We start from the raw sequence: 17,977 nt of genomic DNA, 5'->3' as shown, positions 1-17,977 counted from the left end.
AATTTACCAAGCTAAATGGAAAGGAATTAAAGTTTGTTAATTATATAAAATGCTTGCATGTAAAGGATGAATTGACCAAAGTAAAGTGTAAGCTTGTAGCTTCAAGCAAGAATGAGATAGAGAATGTAAATCTCAAATGAAAATGTAACAAACTTTAACTTAGAAAATGAAATGTGATAGTGAGGTTGTGTTAATTCCCAATTAAAGCATGAATGTAAGTTAAAAGAAAACTAGCAAAAGAGAATCAATCCACCCAACAAAGGTCCTCTCCCTCTAAATGAGGAGGAGGAATGCCATGGGTAGAACCCCAAGCTCCCACAAGGAAATTGGAATTTTATTAGGTGTTACAAATAAGAGATAGGAAAATCTGAATTTTACATGTAAATTTCAGCAACTTAGATGAAGATGAATTAGCATGAGAAAGAGAAAAGAAGTCTCTCCTAAGGCCCGCGGCCTAGGGAGGAAAATGGGCAGCCTTCTAGTGAACTCAACTTAGGCAAAATAAACCTCAAAAGGGCTCACAGCCTCCTTCGAAATCGAACCCCCAACACTTGCCAAAAGTCCTACAAACACTTGTTAGATGTTGCGGGAGGTTGCTCTTCAAAATCTACCACACAAGAGTTAGCAAACAATCCAAACAATGACTGCTAAAATAAGTCAAGTATTAGTGGAAAAATCAGCGAGATAAAATGTATATGTACAATTATAATTTACAAAGGACTAAGCTAAAGAGTTTGAGTAAACTCTCTTTTTTGCTTAGTCATCTTCAAGCTCTTAGGTAGCAAATGAAAGCAATGAAGTACGATGTTTTAAAGAGATTTAAATTTTAAAGTACTTGGCTTGTGTACAAGCTATGTCCCAAAATCCCTACAAAACCATGTTGTAAGAGAAGACTATGAAGGCTCAAAGAACAAATGAGAACTCCTTTGAGAATGCATCAATGGTGGGTTGGTCTCTCCAAAGACTTCCCCTCACGCTTGATTCTTTGAGCCCAACAAGATGTTCCTTCTATAAAAATTCAATCAAGAATTAGTTCCATATAAAACTAGCAATAAACAATAATAAGAAACTCTAGAGATTTATTTGAAACCAACTACAACATTATATACCTAAAGCATACTTCTAAATCAAATGCCAATGCAAGATAGCTTTACATTAACAAATCTACAAGAGCATATTTAAACAAATTAAATCAAAGCATGAGTAAAAGGAATTATACCAATGGTTAACAATTCATCGCACTCCAAAAGGAGAACACCTCATGAATGAAACCCCAAAGTCTTTATTGATATTTCTGAAAGTGTACAAGAAAGCAGCGTTTCCACAAGCACAATAGCTAGTAACAATGAATACATGGTGAGAGCCCATTGCTCACTTAAATAAAAGTTTGGGAATCAATCCCAAGGAAAATGGTGACAATCCCAAGACAAATGGGTGACAATCCCAATGTTCCTTCATCCAAATTTGAATTTCCCAAGTGGCAACTCGATTTCTTCCTTAGAGGCCCACAAAATCCTTGAGTAAGAGAACTCATTGAGATGAGGGGACATGTGGGAGATTGAAGTGGAGTGTTAGGAGACCCCTCTCCACCTTACTCAAGTGAACTCATCCAAAACCTCAATCAAATACTTAACTCGACTTGGAGCTCGAGCTATCCTCCATAATTTGTGGAATTTTCCTTGTGAAACTTGTGTTCCCCTCAAGGAAATTTGATTTGTCTTTTTGTCACATGTTTCTCCTTAATTCTTGGTCCATGGTGGAGTCCACATCATCTTCTACCTTGACTTTGACTCTTGGAGAATTTCCACCTCTTTCCACATCATTTATCATGTGTGGATATTTATTTTCTCTAATTTATTTAATTGTTGGGCTAATTTATTCCCACATTTTCTACTAAACTTAGGAAAAGTGGGTTTTGAGAGTCTAGAACTTATTTTTTACCCCTCAAAGTGTGTCACAGTAGAAAGTTGGGGGTGAGGTGTAATTTTGAGCACACGTACCCAACACAACTGCTTTAGACATCACTTATTACATTTTACATTCAGCTTTTATTCCAATTTCCGCCCTACGAGAAATTTTAAAAATAACTCTTAAACCTAATCAAATTCCACGAAATTTTATGAGTGATCTACTATAGTAAATATACAACGACTCTAGACACTAGGACTCACCCAAGGCCTCACCATCAAGCCATACTCTGGCTTTGAGGTTATGCTTGAAAGAAAAAACTCAATTAATTATTAAATTCCCATAAGCACCTAATAATTAACCAAGTGCAAAAAACCTCCCAGAGTAAACTCACTTGATGACAAGGTCCCAAGTTACCTAGGCTTGTTACATGACTCAACTCATCATACTAGCATCACTTTATATCTAAGTTGCAGGAAACGTTGGAGAAGGGTCTGTTTCCAGCCGGAAACGAAACAGAAACGAGGAAACTTGTACCGTACTGCCTGGAAACTCGTTTCCAGTCGTACTCGCCCGTTTCTTGAGGAGGAAACATGCCTAGTACGACTGGAAACGCGTTTCCAGGCCGTACAGTGGAGTTTCCTCTTCTAACTTGACTTTTTCTTGTATTTTTTTTTCAGTTCTAATTTTTTATTGGGCGACTAAAATATCTTCTGGATGCTTCTAGATGCCTCTCAAGTTATAAAAAAGAGGATTTTTTTAGAGTGGTTTCACCCTCATTGGATTTCATATGGAGAAAGTAGAATTTTAGATCTCACTCAAAATCCAGCAGACTTATCTGTTTTTCAGGATTTCAGGAATGGGGGGATTGCAATGTTTCCATTGGATTTTGTCATGTACTAGGGTATGGAACTTGTATTTAATCAAGAAAACCAAGCCCTCTATGCAGCGGAGACTCCCAATAATCAAGAGCATGTAGGGTACTAGGGTACGGAACTTCTATTTAATCAAGAGCACTAAGGTCGTTCAACTATGTAGAAGGAGACGAGACAAGAAATTAGAAATTTCTCGTGGCTGATGTTGGATATTGCTATTTTCATTATGTGATCATTCATGAGTAAATGTGATGTAAATTTAGAGACTTATAGTTTATGCATTGACAATTTAATCATAATGTAATAAATTAGAATGTATCATATATGCTTTATGATTGCACATATTTCTTAAATGTCCTTATATATATATATATTGCATTTCGCCGTTTCCGGAATTTGGGGGGGTCACGTTGCGTACCTGTGCCCGTTTCGGAAACTCATACTCATTTCACCGTTTTGTGCAACTTAGCTTAACATCATCCCCGTAGGGCTTGTGGAATCTGAGTACAAAAGAAGAAGATGAGAAGAGGAAGTAGAGTTGAAAAACTTTGATGATATAGTGAACTCTGATGGTACATGAAGCCACTGATACATCCTCGGGCATGGAGTCTTAAAAAATTTTGGGTACACTTCAATGGTCAACAGGCCCTAGAGAAAGCAATGAGTTGTTGATGTATTTCCAACTATTGCGACTCATCAAGTACCAAAACACTCGTACAACCCATCTCTGACCTCCCCAGTATGATCTCCTCCTAGCTTAGCTTTATAATGATACTTTGGGTTCAAGAAATACCCAACTGCATGTACAGGATGATGGAATTCATTGTTCCATATGTTATCAATGATCTTCCAGATAGGACCATATTTACTGACTTTGTCATTGTAGGATGTCAGTGTCTGCTCCTTTGCCTGATCCATAGCCTCATAGATGTAGCCCATTGCCAATTTTTCCCCATCTACCAACCATAACACTTTAACAAGGGGCTCACCAATTTTCACAACCTTTGCTTCTTTTTCCAAAAAAGTAAGAGATTTCAATGTGAGGAAGTGAGTTGCAAATCTTGTGATGGCAAGTCTAACAAGCTCCTTGCCCCTAGTGTTTTTCCTCATTAGGCTCAATACCCATGAGTGGTTGTGTAATGTCCCCATTTTTATTTTTCTCCATAATACAACCGAGGTGGATTGCCAGGGCAGGGGATGGCCAGGTTAGTGGAGTAGGTTTATGTCATTGGGGGTCCCGATGGAGTTTTGAGGAGTTTTCATGGGGTCCAATGGCATTCGCTTGGCATATTCATCATCATGAGCAGTTTCGCACATCTTGTTTTTCGTTCCATGACTTTTTGATAATTCTCGTACACAGGGTTATTATTGGGCATAACTTAATTAATTATGCTGAAGGTGGCATTCCAGGGAGATTAATTGATGGAACACCTCAGTGTAATAGCTCATTGGAACCGGAACGAGAATATCTACAGGATGGGATGTTGACAAGTGACTTCCAGTGGCTGAAGAGAGTATGGTGGGCGATTTACCATATTCTTTAGTTAAAAATGACTTTAATTGGTCATTTAATTAAGGAAAAATAATTAATTGAAAAAAGGGCCAAATGTCACTTAAGTGAAATAAAATTAAATTAAAAGGTCACTTAAGATAAAGTCAATGGAGGAGCTTCTACAATAATAATAAAATAATAAAATAAGATGCTTCTAGAGGCTTGGAGATCTATCCATCAGATCTATAAAAGAGGAAGAGGAGGTCATTTGGAAATATCTTGAATTTGTGTATTGTCTTTGTGGTGAGGTTTTGAGAACTCGGTTCTCTACTTCAACAGTAGCCCCAAGATGGAAACCCTCGGGTGATTTAGAGAGATTGAGCGAGCACCCATCTCCCCTTGGTGGATTCATTCAGAATCCACAGGTGTAGTGATTGATTTCATGTTTTAGTTTGGAGGGTCGTTTCCAGCTATTGTATTGGCATATATTTCTATATAATAAAGTCGATTTTGTTATTGTCGTTGCATTTCTCATTGTTCCTCATGTCGTGATATTTTAATGAGATTTTGTGCAATTTATGGGTTTATTGTTCCTATCAAATTTTCAGTGTTTGGGTTTTTTTACATGGCAATCTTCTGTTAAGTGAATAGTAATTTTATGTGAGGTGTTTGTTCCATATTTATTTCATTTGGGACAATAGAGGTTGTAGATGTATTTTGTGATACTTTTGGCATGCTCTATAGTGTTCTTCACCTACTCCACTTTTCCTATGTCCTCAAGCATGAGATCTATATAATGTGCAACACATGGGATCCAAAATATGGTCCTATATTTGGCTTATCGCATCTTTCCAGCAAGAACATAGTTTGAGGCATTATCACTGATGACCTACACAACATTTTATTCCCCCACTGTTGTAACAATCTCATCCAAAGGCTCAAATGATAGGTTAGCATCTTTCACCCTATCATATGCATCAACCGATCTCAAAAACATGGTTCCTTGAGGACAAAAGACAAGGAAATTTATGATAGTGTCCTTTTTTCCATCAGTCCATCCATCTGACATGATGGAACAACCTATTTTGGTCCATGACTCTTTAAATTCATTCAAATAATCTCCAATGGATACAATTTCTCTTTGCAAAAGAGTTCCCCTTAAGTCATGCATAATAGGGCCTTTGAAGCCCTTTCTTACAGCAATAGCAGCATCCCACATAGCTTGGTAGCAAGGTGAGCGAGCAGCATTAAAGGGGATATCTGCATCATACCATCATCTAGCAATGTATTCAAAAGAAACAACTTTGCATTGCTTTTTCCAATGAGCATCCAAGGCAGGTTAACTTAGACTTGGTTGGGACGCAGTGACACTAGCAGTAGCAAAGGCAGAGGTGGAGAAAGGTGTGAAATAGATTTTAATGTTCATTCTTTTTTTTACATTTTGCTTGGCCTTGAGGTTGAGAGTGAGACACAAGAGAGGGAGGAACAAAAAAGAAGGGGTCATGAAGACTGGTGCAAGGGAGAGAGGAGGAATCTTGAAGTCAAAATCATCATACCCACTTGCTTCTCTCATAGCCATAGCTTCTGCAAGTTCCTTTTTCCTTGCAATTTCATCTTGTATAGCCTTTTCCCTGGCCTTTGCCTCCTGATACTTCTCAAACTTTTCAAGGTATTCTTTCCTAATGGGACCTATCACTTTATCTAGTGCATCAAAGGGGGTTACTTGGCCTCTTATACAAGCCAAGTGTTGTTTCAACCTATAAATACCCCCTCCTCCCATTGGCTGCTTGCAATATTTGCAAAACATTTTTTCCATCAACAACATCACAGTGAACCCATATAGCGTCTTTAGCTTCTAGGGCCATAATGGATGGTGAAATTCCATATTTTGAAGAAAAGAGATCTACAAATAAAATAGGAAAATGAAAAATCTATGAACAATTACTATCCTTCTTCTTGGATGCTTTTTAACTTTAAATTTGAACTTTGAAAGAGGGGAACAAAATTAAAAACAGAGACAACAATGAAATCTGGAAATTTTGTAGGGAAAAATCATACTTGGAAGGTTGGAAACAAAAACTGGTTGATGAAGCCTCCTCCCAAAGATGCCAACTCCACTAGAAAGCTCCTCCAAGATGACAAAGAACCTCCAACCTTGTTGTCGTTTCTCCAAAACTCAAGGTTGTTGCACCACTATCTAAGCTCTCAAACTCTTACAAACACTAGAAATCAAATGTGTGAGACAAATGAGAGCTTGGGCTTGCTTTTATAATTTTAGGGGAGCAAATTTGGAGGGAAATCCACCCATGGTTTGGACAAAACCACCCTAAAATACCATTTGCAGGCCCCATAAATTCGTCCAATTGCGCGCAGAGTAAACCGACCAGCTTGTATCGAAATTGGCCAGTTACGACTGGTTAGGTGTCAAACCAGCCAGTTTGGCACCTAAACAGTCCTGACCAGCCTGCCAATCCCGTTTTTCCTCCAATTCGTTCCCAAGCCTATATAACCAGCCGGTTTGGCCAATTTTTAGTTTGAACCAACCGGATTTTAAAACTATGGTTAGAACTGCAACATCTAAGAATGTCTTCACTTCAATTGGAATTGGATCCTTTTGAATCATGATAATATCTAAATTAGTGTTTGTTCCCTTTTCTTCAACTTGGATTGTTACATCTGAAGACTTTGATGCTTCTTCTGTAATAAGTTCTTCTAATTTGTTTTCCAATGATTTCTTATCATCTTTAAATTTCTTGATTTGAGTGAGTAGATTTCGATTGTGATTTCTGAGACAAGAGACCAAAGGAAGCATTCACAAGTAGAAAGCCTAAGATAGGACATTTCAGAATATTTGGTTGTCTACTCTACATCCACATACCTGTGGAAAAGAGGGCAAAGTTGCAACCCTCGGGTGAGAGGGGCATCTTGGTGGGATACGGCGAGGATTCGAAGGCTTATAAAGTCATTTAAAGGATATTTTAAATGATGGACCGATTTAGAAAAGAAGAAAAATTGTGCACTGTGTGTGATTGCTTTTCTCGTCTAACCCAGATGCACAACAAGTCTAACTGAACACTAAAAATGCAAACTTTCACAATTGAATACATTTGCTAGCAAATCACTAATGCCAATATGTTGCAAAGATGAAGTTAGTTCAACAAATTTGAATGAGACTTTGGCTTAAAAATCAAGTATTTAAAGATTAAACAACTAAACTTTTAAAAAACTTTAGAATTGCTTAATTAATTGGTCCACATCTCTTGCAATCTTTTCTACATGTTTTCCAAATATGCACATAGCACTAGTGAACGTTGATTTATTGATGTATTTACAATTGCTATGTCTTGTAGGGACCGTGTGCTCCAAGAACTCGTGCAATCCATCTTTGAACTCTCCATTTTGATCTTCTCTTGATTGAGCTCTATAATAATACCAAGTTTAAAAATTACCTAGCTACATGCATAGGACGTTGAGTTAATTGCTCGATTTGTTATAAATGCTCCCAAATAGGGCCATACTTAGCTACTCTATACTTGTAGGTTGTCCTTATCTACTCCTTTGCTTGATTCAAGACTCAGATGCAACCCATGACCATTCTTTCCCCATCCACCAATTGCAACACCTTGATAAGGGGATCACCAATTTTCACTACCTCTATTTCTTTTGTCAAAAAAGTGTTCGTAAAAACTTTCTTTTTTTGGGTGTATTTCCCATATTGCTTGTGAGCCCACTAAGATCCATTCCATTCATCACTTAAAAACATTTTTTCAAGTTCAGTGTTTGGGAAAGGAGAGATTACAAGGTGAGGAAGTGAGTTGCAAATCTCATGATCACAGGCCTAACAAGGTCCTTACCCCCAATGTTTTTCCTCATTAGATCAATAACCATGAGTGATTGTAGATGTATTTTGTGATGAACTTGACATGCTCTATTGGAATCTAGTATATGGCCTTTTATTTGAATTCTAACATGTTAATAGCAAGAACATAATTAGAGGCATTATCCATGATGATCTAAGCAGCATTTGCCTCCCCCATTAACATAACAATATCTTCCAAAAGCTAAAATTACAAATTTTCATCTTTCACCTTAATAGATACACCAATAGATCTCAAAAACATGGTTCCCTAAGGTCAAGAGACAAGTAAATTTATGATACTAAGGTTCTTTCCATTAGTCCATCCATCTAACATGATGGTACAGCCTATTGTAATCCATGAATCTTTAAAATCGTTCAAGTATTCCTCTATGGAGAAAACCTCTTTTTGCAAACGAAATCCCCTCAAGTCATGCATACTAGGGCCTTTGAGACCCTATCCTGAAGTAAAAACAAAATGCCACATAGGTTGGTAATAAGGTGAGCAAGTAGCATTGAAGAGGATATCTACATCATACCACCATTTGGCTATGTATTCAAAACCAGCATCCTTGTATTGCTTCTTCCAATGGTTATCTAAGGTGGGCTGAGTTTGGCTTGGTTGAGAGGCGCTAGCTGAGGTGAGGGAAGTGTAAAATAACTTTGAATGTTCTTCTTTTTAGGCTGCTTGTCAGGACAGGGAGAAACATATCAAAAGGGGTTCCTAACTTTGGTAGAAGGGATATAGGAAGAGCCTTCAAATTCAACACAAGAGTTTGCTCTCATTGCAGAAAGTTGTCGCTTCCTCCCTATTTCAGCATTTATCTCTTTTTGCCTGACTTGTCTTCTTCAAATTTCTCAAATTGATTTGGCCTTTTACAACAGTCAATTGCTATATCAACCTATGTATAGGGTTTAGGGCTCCCCCACCACCCTACATTTATGTGTTTCTTGTAATATTTGCAATACATTTGCTGATCAAAAAGATCAGCATGGATTTATGCAGGATCCTTGACTCTTGGGACCATGGTATTTAAATCAAAAGAAATCTACAAACTCAAATATGCAACATTGTAAGCCCCATCTTAATATGCAAATTTCAAACTAGTAGAACATTGCAAGAATAAAGATAAATTTCAGTTCTGTGAACTAATGAGAGAAGAAAAACCAGGCTCAGATTTATCACTTTAACTGTTAACATACATGGAAATGAGAAGAACAGCCAGTGCACACAAAAATCTGCTCTCCACAACTCTTCCAAGTTTGAAGATGGGTCGTAGCCTCTTCACTTAGGATGCAAATCCGCCAAAAACAAGCCAAGATAATTGCCAAACAAGCTCCAATCACTCTAAATCACTACTCTTCATTGCTGTTCTAAAACTCCAAATGCTCAATGTGAAAGGTGTGAGACAAATAGATTTTGTTTTGGGAGGGGTGTGTGGATAGATCCCTTTATAGTTTTTTGGTAGGGTTTAGGTTGCAACAAATTAGATTTTAGAATTTTTATTTTATATTGACTTTTCCATGAACAATGTGTCGTCATGGAATCCCTAACCAACTCGATTGAGTAGGTACAAACTTGGTCGAGTTGGACCAATATGGTACCTCTTAACACAAAATCTAGCACCTTAGTGCAAAGCCCTACTAAGCATTCTAGGTTAAAGAAAATAATGGGATCAGCCACCACTATCACCTTAGTAACTGTTCCCCAGCTGTTTTGTGGATGGATATTATCCCCACAAGGGAGGCTTCCCTAGTGGATCTTGGAGAATAGATAACCCGAGAACTCCCAGGCTAAATAACCTCCAAGGGTTCCACTAAATAAAACACCCAAAAATAATGTTCAATAAAAAAGGCTTAGGGTTAGATAAGGCAACAGGTTCAAAAGACCTATGGCTAAATTGATAGGGTTAGGATAGTCTTGGGGAGGGTCAAATAGATCCCAAAGATATGCTACATTTAATTTAATAATAGCTATCATAAATTAGGGTTTTTAAGTACAATTAACAGCATGCACAATTTATGACAGCAATGGCTAAATAGCTTATACATGATGAATATCAATAAATAAACAAAGGCTATTAAATGAGTAATCAAGGAAAAAGGTTGCAGCAATAATTCAATGGCTGAAAATGCATAAAAGAGCTACAAGATCCTAGACATCGCCCTAAAAAGGTGGCTCAAAATGCATTAAAAAAGATATTTTGCTTTTTCAATTTACAAGATGCAAGGCTTAACACTAGGACAATGAGGTCCAAGGTATTTTATACTACAAAATGCAGATTTTGTCATAACCTAACCCTATTTTAACCTAGAAAACTAAAAAAAGAAAATTTATGGTTCAATTTTTTTTCAAGGATTGACTCACTAAATAGATTATTGCCTTTCTCATTCCTTCGACTAATGGAGTCAAAGAGCGAGGTCTATGGCTGAAGACTTAATTGGAGCAAGTTAAGAGAGAAAATCTCTCCATCAAAACCCTAGTGACTTTCAATCAATTGCAGATTTATGATAAGTCATCACAAAAAGTCCATAAAAGGTGAGAAGTAAAAAGTTATCATTTCCCAAAAATGTTAGGCTTCACAACTGCACAAGATCACTGAAGGGACATTGTGGGTGCTGAAATAGGCATCAAGAACAAGAATAAAATTGCACCAAGAGTGCCAATGCAAGGAACACGACTAACCAGCAGGGAATATGATATCAAAATTGAGCTGAAAATCCTTCTACACAACAGAGGAAAGAGGTCACCCCTCAGAGAGTGGTTGGCTGTAGGAACATTTATTGGAAATTATAGCTACAACATGAGGGCATCTCAGACCTCAAATGATTTCTACAATAATTGATCATGTTACCATGATACCTTTGTTGCGCATAGGCATTGACCAAACAATGTTTATTACCTAGAATAGACAAGATGAAGTGAATAGATTAGGGGTGTAGATAAAGATCACCAAAAGAAACCTGAACCATGATACCCAAATAGAGGCCCATCGGGTTCTAATACGGATTAATGTGCACACACACACACACACACACAGAAGCAAGGAGCAGGAGAGAAGAGAGAAAAAATAGCTACAACTGTACATATCATGTACACACTTTAAAAGATTATTAGATGTCAATCAGTACAGAATTACAAAATAGTAAGAAAAAATCGTAAAGTGATGCAGTGCATACATGACATCTCCAACATAAAAAAACAAAAAAAAGGATAAAATCTTGAGAGATTTTTAAATTACAGATTAAACCTAAAAATTAGAACAAGAATAATGCTTTTCACTATAAGTTTTCAATGTTCATCAATCGTTTTCTAAAATTCATAATGGGAAAACTGACCTTCTCATCTTGATGTAAGCCATGGCTCTGTTTGCAAAAGCCACAGCTGTTGGCTGTAAAACTATGCTCCTTGAATAGCAATCAACTGCTTCAGCATACTTTTTTTCCTTGAAATATTCATTACCCTATAAACATCCATAAGATAAGAACTTCTAGATTGCATCTAGTTCTTGTAACTGACTATGACAACATTAACATAAGTATTATGTACCCCATTGCTGCAAAATGAATGAAAAGTAAAGAATCTGCATACCTGTTCTTTCTCTAACATTGCATCTGGAACACCGTCATTAGCTTTAAACACACTTGTGAGTCTGTCAACTGTGCTAGAATCTCCCAAATAACCACTCATATTTCCATCACCAATGTTTCTCTGTAATGAACTCTGCAAATGTGCAGATTTACTTACACTCCTGATTTTTACTGCAGCATCTTTCCTTGCAGGAGCCACCTCTTCCATTTCATCTACCTCTCTCAGGGCAGCATCCTTTAAAGAGCATTGATCAGAACAAATCTTGAGCCAACTCCACATCAGAAATGCATGTGACCAATAATATAGAGAGCTTCAAAATGGCAAGGAAAATTCATCTGCATAATTAAATATAATTTATGACATCATTTCAACGAAAAGGCAGGTTTACAGAACATACGACATCAAATTTATCCCATTTATCTCGAAAATAATCATGTGTGTGACTTGGAGCTGTTAATTTTTTACTATGTCCATCCTTGTTAGATTTATCTCCTCTTTCATTCAACCCTGAATCTGATCCAAAAGACCGTTTGCTGGATTTCTGCACTCCACCTCTGACAGGTGGCAAATTCTGAAAAACAAAACATATCAAAAAACACATGAGCAAAGCTCTGAAATTCATGGCAGTTTCACATAAGTTGTAAAAATGTGATGTAAACGAATCTAGCTGAGAGCAAAATAAAGCATGAGACACACGAAACGGGAAAGCAAAGCACACCCTTTCATAGGAAGACGCTAAATATACAAATTATCCTTAACCAACCTTTAACAATACAATGTGCATTCTCCGCATGAAACCTACAAGAATAGTGTCCTCATTTTATCTGCAGAAAAAGGACAACTTGAAAAGACGTCTCTAAACCTAGATCTATGTGAAATTCCCAGTCAGTCCAATATCTGGAAATTATCAGAATTTGGAATTCAGAAATTCCATCTGTTAACTAAGAGTCTTTCCTGATCTGAAGCCTATGAATTCAGCCTTGGGGATGCTCTGAAATACAAAACAAAACAGCAGCAGCAGCAGCAGTAGACAATATGAAAATAATTAAAAATTCCAAACTTCTGAGCAAATCCAAAAAAAAAGATACCAAAGGGTTCTCATAGATTTCGGCATTCTTGGACAACATTTTAATACATAAACCAGATCTGAAAACTCTTAGTTACAGTAGTAAAACAACACCTATTTTCTTCGATTAGTTAAACACTTGCAAATGATGACCGTAGATAAGATAAATCATGGAATGCTTTCTATTCACAAAGATTTACATATTAATACATTGTCTTATGACCCTTGGTTTTCATATTCCAAGTGGTCCCTTGGACTCCAATGACTCTTCATATTCCACATCATAACCCTTAACGGATTAGGTATCCAACATCCCCCCTCCCCCCCACCAATCCAAAGGGGTATATATGAGTCCAAGAAGAGAGCTGCAATACAAAGAAATGCAAGATAGCAATAGAATGTGCTCTCTGAAATGATGGCATAAGGTGGGAGAACTCAAGGTTTCAACCGTTGGTGGTTTAAGGCTGACCACCAACACTGGAACACTTAGTGCAGTTCCTGGAATAGTTCCAAATCTAGCTAGAAGCTGAAGTCTTCTGCTAAAGGAAGTGCTCCCAAATGTTGTGAAAAGGGAGACAATTGAGGTCTCAAGCTGGAACGCTTGATGCAGTTCTTGGAACAATTCCAAATCTGTCCAGAATCTGAAGTCTTATTCTAGAGGAAGTGCTCCTTAATGTTCTGGAAAGGGAGACCATTGAGGTCTCAAACTCCGGTGGTTTAAGGAAGGCCACCAACCAAAGTGCATGCTCATAGGGCATGACTCTGTCTCTAGCTACAACACTGAATCTGGGTATGGCTGACTCTAGCTATAGGCTCAAGCAGCGAATTCAAGTTGTGGCTCAAGCTCGCTTGATTTATCTTTGAAACTTGTAGATGACCATCAATTCCCCCCGCCTTCAGATACAACGTCAGATGGTGAAGAGATCTCAACTACAAGACATATCAATACTTGAGAACAAATTCTACGGTATGACTGAAATATCTTCTTGGCTATTGAAGCCCACTGCCAAGAAGTGAACCATCCAAGGTGAATCTTCGTTCTTGCAGGAGGCTTGTTTCAGAAGCATCTGTTTGAATGATGAGTATGCTTACCACTACGAAAGTCCCGAATCCCTACTACAGAAACTAATTAAATTTCTCCTACTTGTACTTCTAAATCAAGTTATTTACAGTGTTACACAATAAATATCGAAATAAAACCTATTGCAACCTTCACAACATAAAAGACTGCGGAAGAAAAATAACACTAAAGAATAGATGCACACACACATATACACAATTATTTTTGGACAAATGTCCCCGGAAAAACCCAACTTAGGAAAACCAGTGCAGCAGTTGAGGGTTTTAATTATTAAGCAATAGTTTTCTGAGTACAAATCATTGGATGCCCAAACTGGCTATCTGATACAAAGGATAAACTAGCAAAAAGGTCGTGAGAAAATATCTCACATTGTCACCAAAGATCCGACAATGATCCAGGATATGGATGAGCTACCCTGCGCTATCTTTGCGCAGTCTATGCATGGGCTCACGTAGCCACTGCATCACCATCTCCTTCTGATCTTCTGCCCACTGGAAACTCGACTCCCTGGCCTTCCGGACTCACACCCCAGCTTCTGGCTCTGGATCTCGATTGCTCCCCAGCAAAATTGTGGACTCCCTCTTAAGCACTAGTTGCCTCTGTGTGGCACTACACTACCTCTGTGGACCTCTCAATGCCTCCTCTTCCTTGCACTCACCAGGACTGGAAAAAATCTGCTTCGGTCTACTATCCCTGCCCCTCACTACAAGAAGATCACTCGATCTCTCTCCGACGACTCAACCTTGCTACTCTTGAGAATTCGATCTCTAGATCTCAATATCTCAGTGTGTTCTCCAAGTGCCCATCAAGCTCCTTCTTATAATCTCTTGTTGGAGCACCAACTGCTAAGATTAAAACATAATCAAGGGCTAAGATTAACTAGGAGTTGATCCTCGTCTTTATCTAGAAAATTCACATCATATTTAATTAATACCCTTTAATTAATCACATTTCCTAAGTTTAGGCTTAGGAATACATTAAAAATGATTAATTATTTTAATTAAACCATCTCTAGGTGGAATTTTCCCAAACGATTTCTGAGTCTTGGCGAATGCATGTATCTTAGCCTCTCTGCAAAATCTCGAGGCTAGAGCACATCCGATGCAATAGAAATCAACAACCACAATGCTCACAAGGGTGAAGATCAAAACAATGATATTTCACATGGCCAACTCTGTCACAATGTTGGCATTTGCCAATCTATGGTTGTTGTGTAAGAGGAGCAGGAACAGGTGAAGACCATGGGCCATGAGTCATGGGGCTCAAGCAGAGGACAGGTAAAGAATGTCAGAGACCCTGCTATCAGAAACATCTTAGTGGCAACAGAATGGGAGAGTTGCGCTTCTACAAGGCAAAAGAGTGTTTCTTTCGCCCTACAGAATAAAGAAATGGGTACACACATTGCGGATACAGCTCAGGACAGAAAAGAATTGCTTAGAGAACATATGTTGAAGGAATCCAAGAGCACTAGCGGGCGTAGAGACAAGTAGAGGCACGTAGAGAGTCAGGTGTGCAGGGATCATTAGGTTAAACTTATGAGCAAAGAGGTTGTTGACAAAGTAACAAACGAGGCATTGATATGAGTATATAGGAATGACATAAACAAAGGAACCCAATTCTTACAAAAGATTGCATTGAAATGACTGGGGAGAGGTGTTAAAGTACAAGGAATATTGAGAGAGAAAAAAACGCCCAAAGGATAAACTGCTACATACTACAACAGATCTAACGAAGGGCATAAATGGCCACAAAACTAGTGGCTCAAATTTGAGCATGCCAAGAATTCGCCCACTCTGATACCATGTTAAACACTCACAAATGATAGACAATAGATAAGATAAATCGTGGAATGCTTTCTATTGACTAAGATTTACATTTCAGAATGCAAACTTTTGTGATTCATATTGATTTTTCAAGAGAATTCTTCCGATAAATCACATTCAGTTTTTTTTTTTGGCCAACGCGTTTCGAACCACTAAGTGTGATTCATCATCAGGACTCAAATGAATGTCTTGATCCAACCCAGTTAATATAAACTGTAGAGATGCAAAACGAATGTTGAGGGAAAAATTATAAAATATTTAATATGAACATTAAATAACCCATAAATTAGTTACTATGAAAAAACGATAGAAACGTTAAGTTTAATAAAATATTGATTTAAAATAAAGATTAAGGCCCTCCACTAACTATTCTCATATCTAATTTAATTATAAAAGGTCACAGAGATAATAATAATAATAATAATGTTATTATTCAAAATACTCTATACATTTTTATCAATAGTAATCTTTAAAGAATGTTATTGAAGAAAATATTATTATAATAATAAAATCAAAAATCACTTATAATTAATTAATAAGTAAAAAATTAATTAAATAATAATACGAATAATAGTAATTTTATTATTATTATTATTTATTAATTAATTAACTTATTAATTAATTATAATTGATTTTTTATTTTATTATTATAATAATATTTTCTTCAATAACATTCTTTAAAAATTACTATTGATAAAAATATAGAGTATTTTGAATAATAACATTTTTATTATTAATAGGTTTTCCTCCCCGAGCTCTGCAACCTACCGCATGCACTCGCGGGCTGCTGTTGGCCACGTTAGGGCTGCGCCTCCTCTACCATGGATGAGCTGGGCTCGTCCCAGGCTCCCCCCATCTTCCTACTGTCCTCCCTACTGCTGAAGATGCCGCGTTCAAGTCCCTTCTGGCTTCGATGCTAGCCAAGAAAAAATCGAATGCTTCGAAGTTTGTTAAAAAATTGGAAAATATACCAAAGGTCTCCCTTCCTCTGGAGGGGCCGATCAAGGTAGCTTTGTCACTGGGAGAGAGGGCCCTGGTAGGACAGTTCATTGGCCTTTGGCCTTCTCCCAAAGCCACAGAAGCCTGGATCTGCAGGAACTGGAGGTCTTAATCAAGTAAAGTGTCACCTCGTATTTTCTAGGGCGAGGCTATTTTCTATTCGAGTTTATTTCAAAAGAAGATAAGGATCTAATCTTCAGGAATGGGCCCTATTTTATGGGCCCTCAAGGTGTCTATTTGAACAAATGGACTTCCAACTTTGATCCAGCTGAAGATGTTCCGTCGGCAGCTCCAGTGTGGGTAATACTTTTGAATCTTCCTGCACATTGCTAGAACTGGGATTCCCTCCAACATATAGGCAACGCAGGCAACGCGCTGCGCAAATTCATAAATTGCACAAGTACTAAGGATCAATATGATTGCGCTAGGATCTGTGTCGAAGTGGATCTAGAAATGGGGCCGCTGGAGGCTATAAAGATAAATGTAGGAAGCTAGACTCACGTGCAAAAACTTGACTACGAGCGGCTTCCTTTCAAGTGCCGCAAGCGTCAGGAATACGAACACTTTGCTAAGAACTGTACCAAAAATGAAGAGGCAGTGCAAGGTAAGGAAGAAGGATGGAAGCAGGTCAAAAGATCAAGGGCTAACCCCAAACCCTCAAACCCTCCTGGAGCTACAAAGGGAAAAGGGCAGCAACCTTCTTCTAGTAGCCAAGGACAGCATCCAAAGGCACAAGAGAATGCGTTCGCCCCCCTTTCCTCAGCCTCAATTGAAGTGCAAGAAACAAAACAGCAACAGAAGGAGGCAAATGAGAAAGAGATCCTCGAAAACTCCAGGCAAGGCGAGAGTGCAGCAGTAAGCCCTAAGGGAAAGGCTACAGAGATGGAAGAGGAAGAACAAGATTCGGAAGAATCTGAGGAGGAAGGAGAAATAGGTGACTCCCAAACATTGTCCCGCAGATCGACAAGAGGAAGGAAGTCTGACCGGGAAAAAAGAGAGTGAGAAACATATAAGGACAAACTCCAAGGCAGTCAACCAACGTTGGAGAAGATTCTAGCCAAAACACCAAAGATTACAAGAAGTCAGGGACAAGGCCCCAAAGGGACCACGGAATCTTAGAAAGGTAAATAATGAATATTGTCTCCTGGAATTGCAGGGGGTTGGGGAGCAAGCAAAAAGAAGAAGCTATGCGAAGATTGATTAGGATAGAAACCCCAGATATCCTACTGATCCAAGAGACTAAATTGGAGGAGAATATCTTCCTCCAAGTAAGCAGGAATCTTTG

General features: G+C 38.0%; 1 protein-coding gene across 6 annotated transcripts in view; it reads right to left on the bottom strand.

The window, feature by feature from the left end:
- TPR5 (Tetratricopeptide repeat (TPR)-like superfamily protein) overlaps window positions 1-17,977 on the bottom strand; it is a 365,268-nt gene that overhangs the window by 245,830 nt on the left and 101,461 nt on the right. For all 6 annotated transcript variants that reach the window (XM_089427733.1, XM_089427727.1, XM_089427716.1 and 3 more), the window contains exons 3-5: window positions 12,121-12,294; window positions 11,724-11,957; window positions 11,471-11,595 (exon numbers count right to left, since the gene is read on the bottom strand). In XM_089427733.1, the coding sequence (XP_089283859.1) occupies window positions 11,471-11,595; window positions 11,724-11,957; window positions 12,121-12,294 (533 nt within the window). The remainder of the gene's footprint in view (window positions 1-11,470; window positions 11,596-11,723; window positions 11,958-12,120; window positions 12,295-17,977) is intronic.

This window comes from Pinus tabuliformis, chromosome 6 (assembly GCF_031772625.1).
Source record: "Pinus tabuliformis cultivar Carrire ecotype Pingquan chromosome 6, CPIR1, whole genome shotgun sequence".
In the NCBI taxonomy this organism is placed as follows: domain Eukaryota; kingdom Viridiplantae; phylum Streptophyta; class Pinopsida; order Pinales; family Pinaceae; genus Pinus; species Pinus tabuliformis.
The sequence above is the reverse complement of the archived record's forward strand: the minus strand, read 5'-3'. Positions and strand labels throughout refer to the sequence as shown.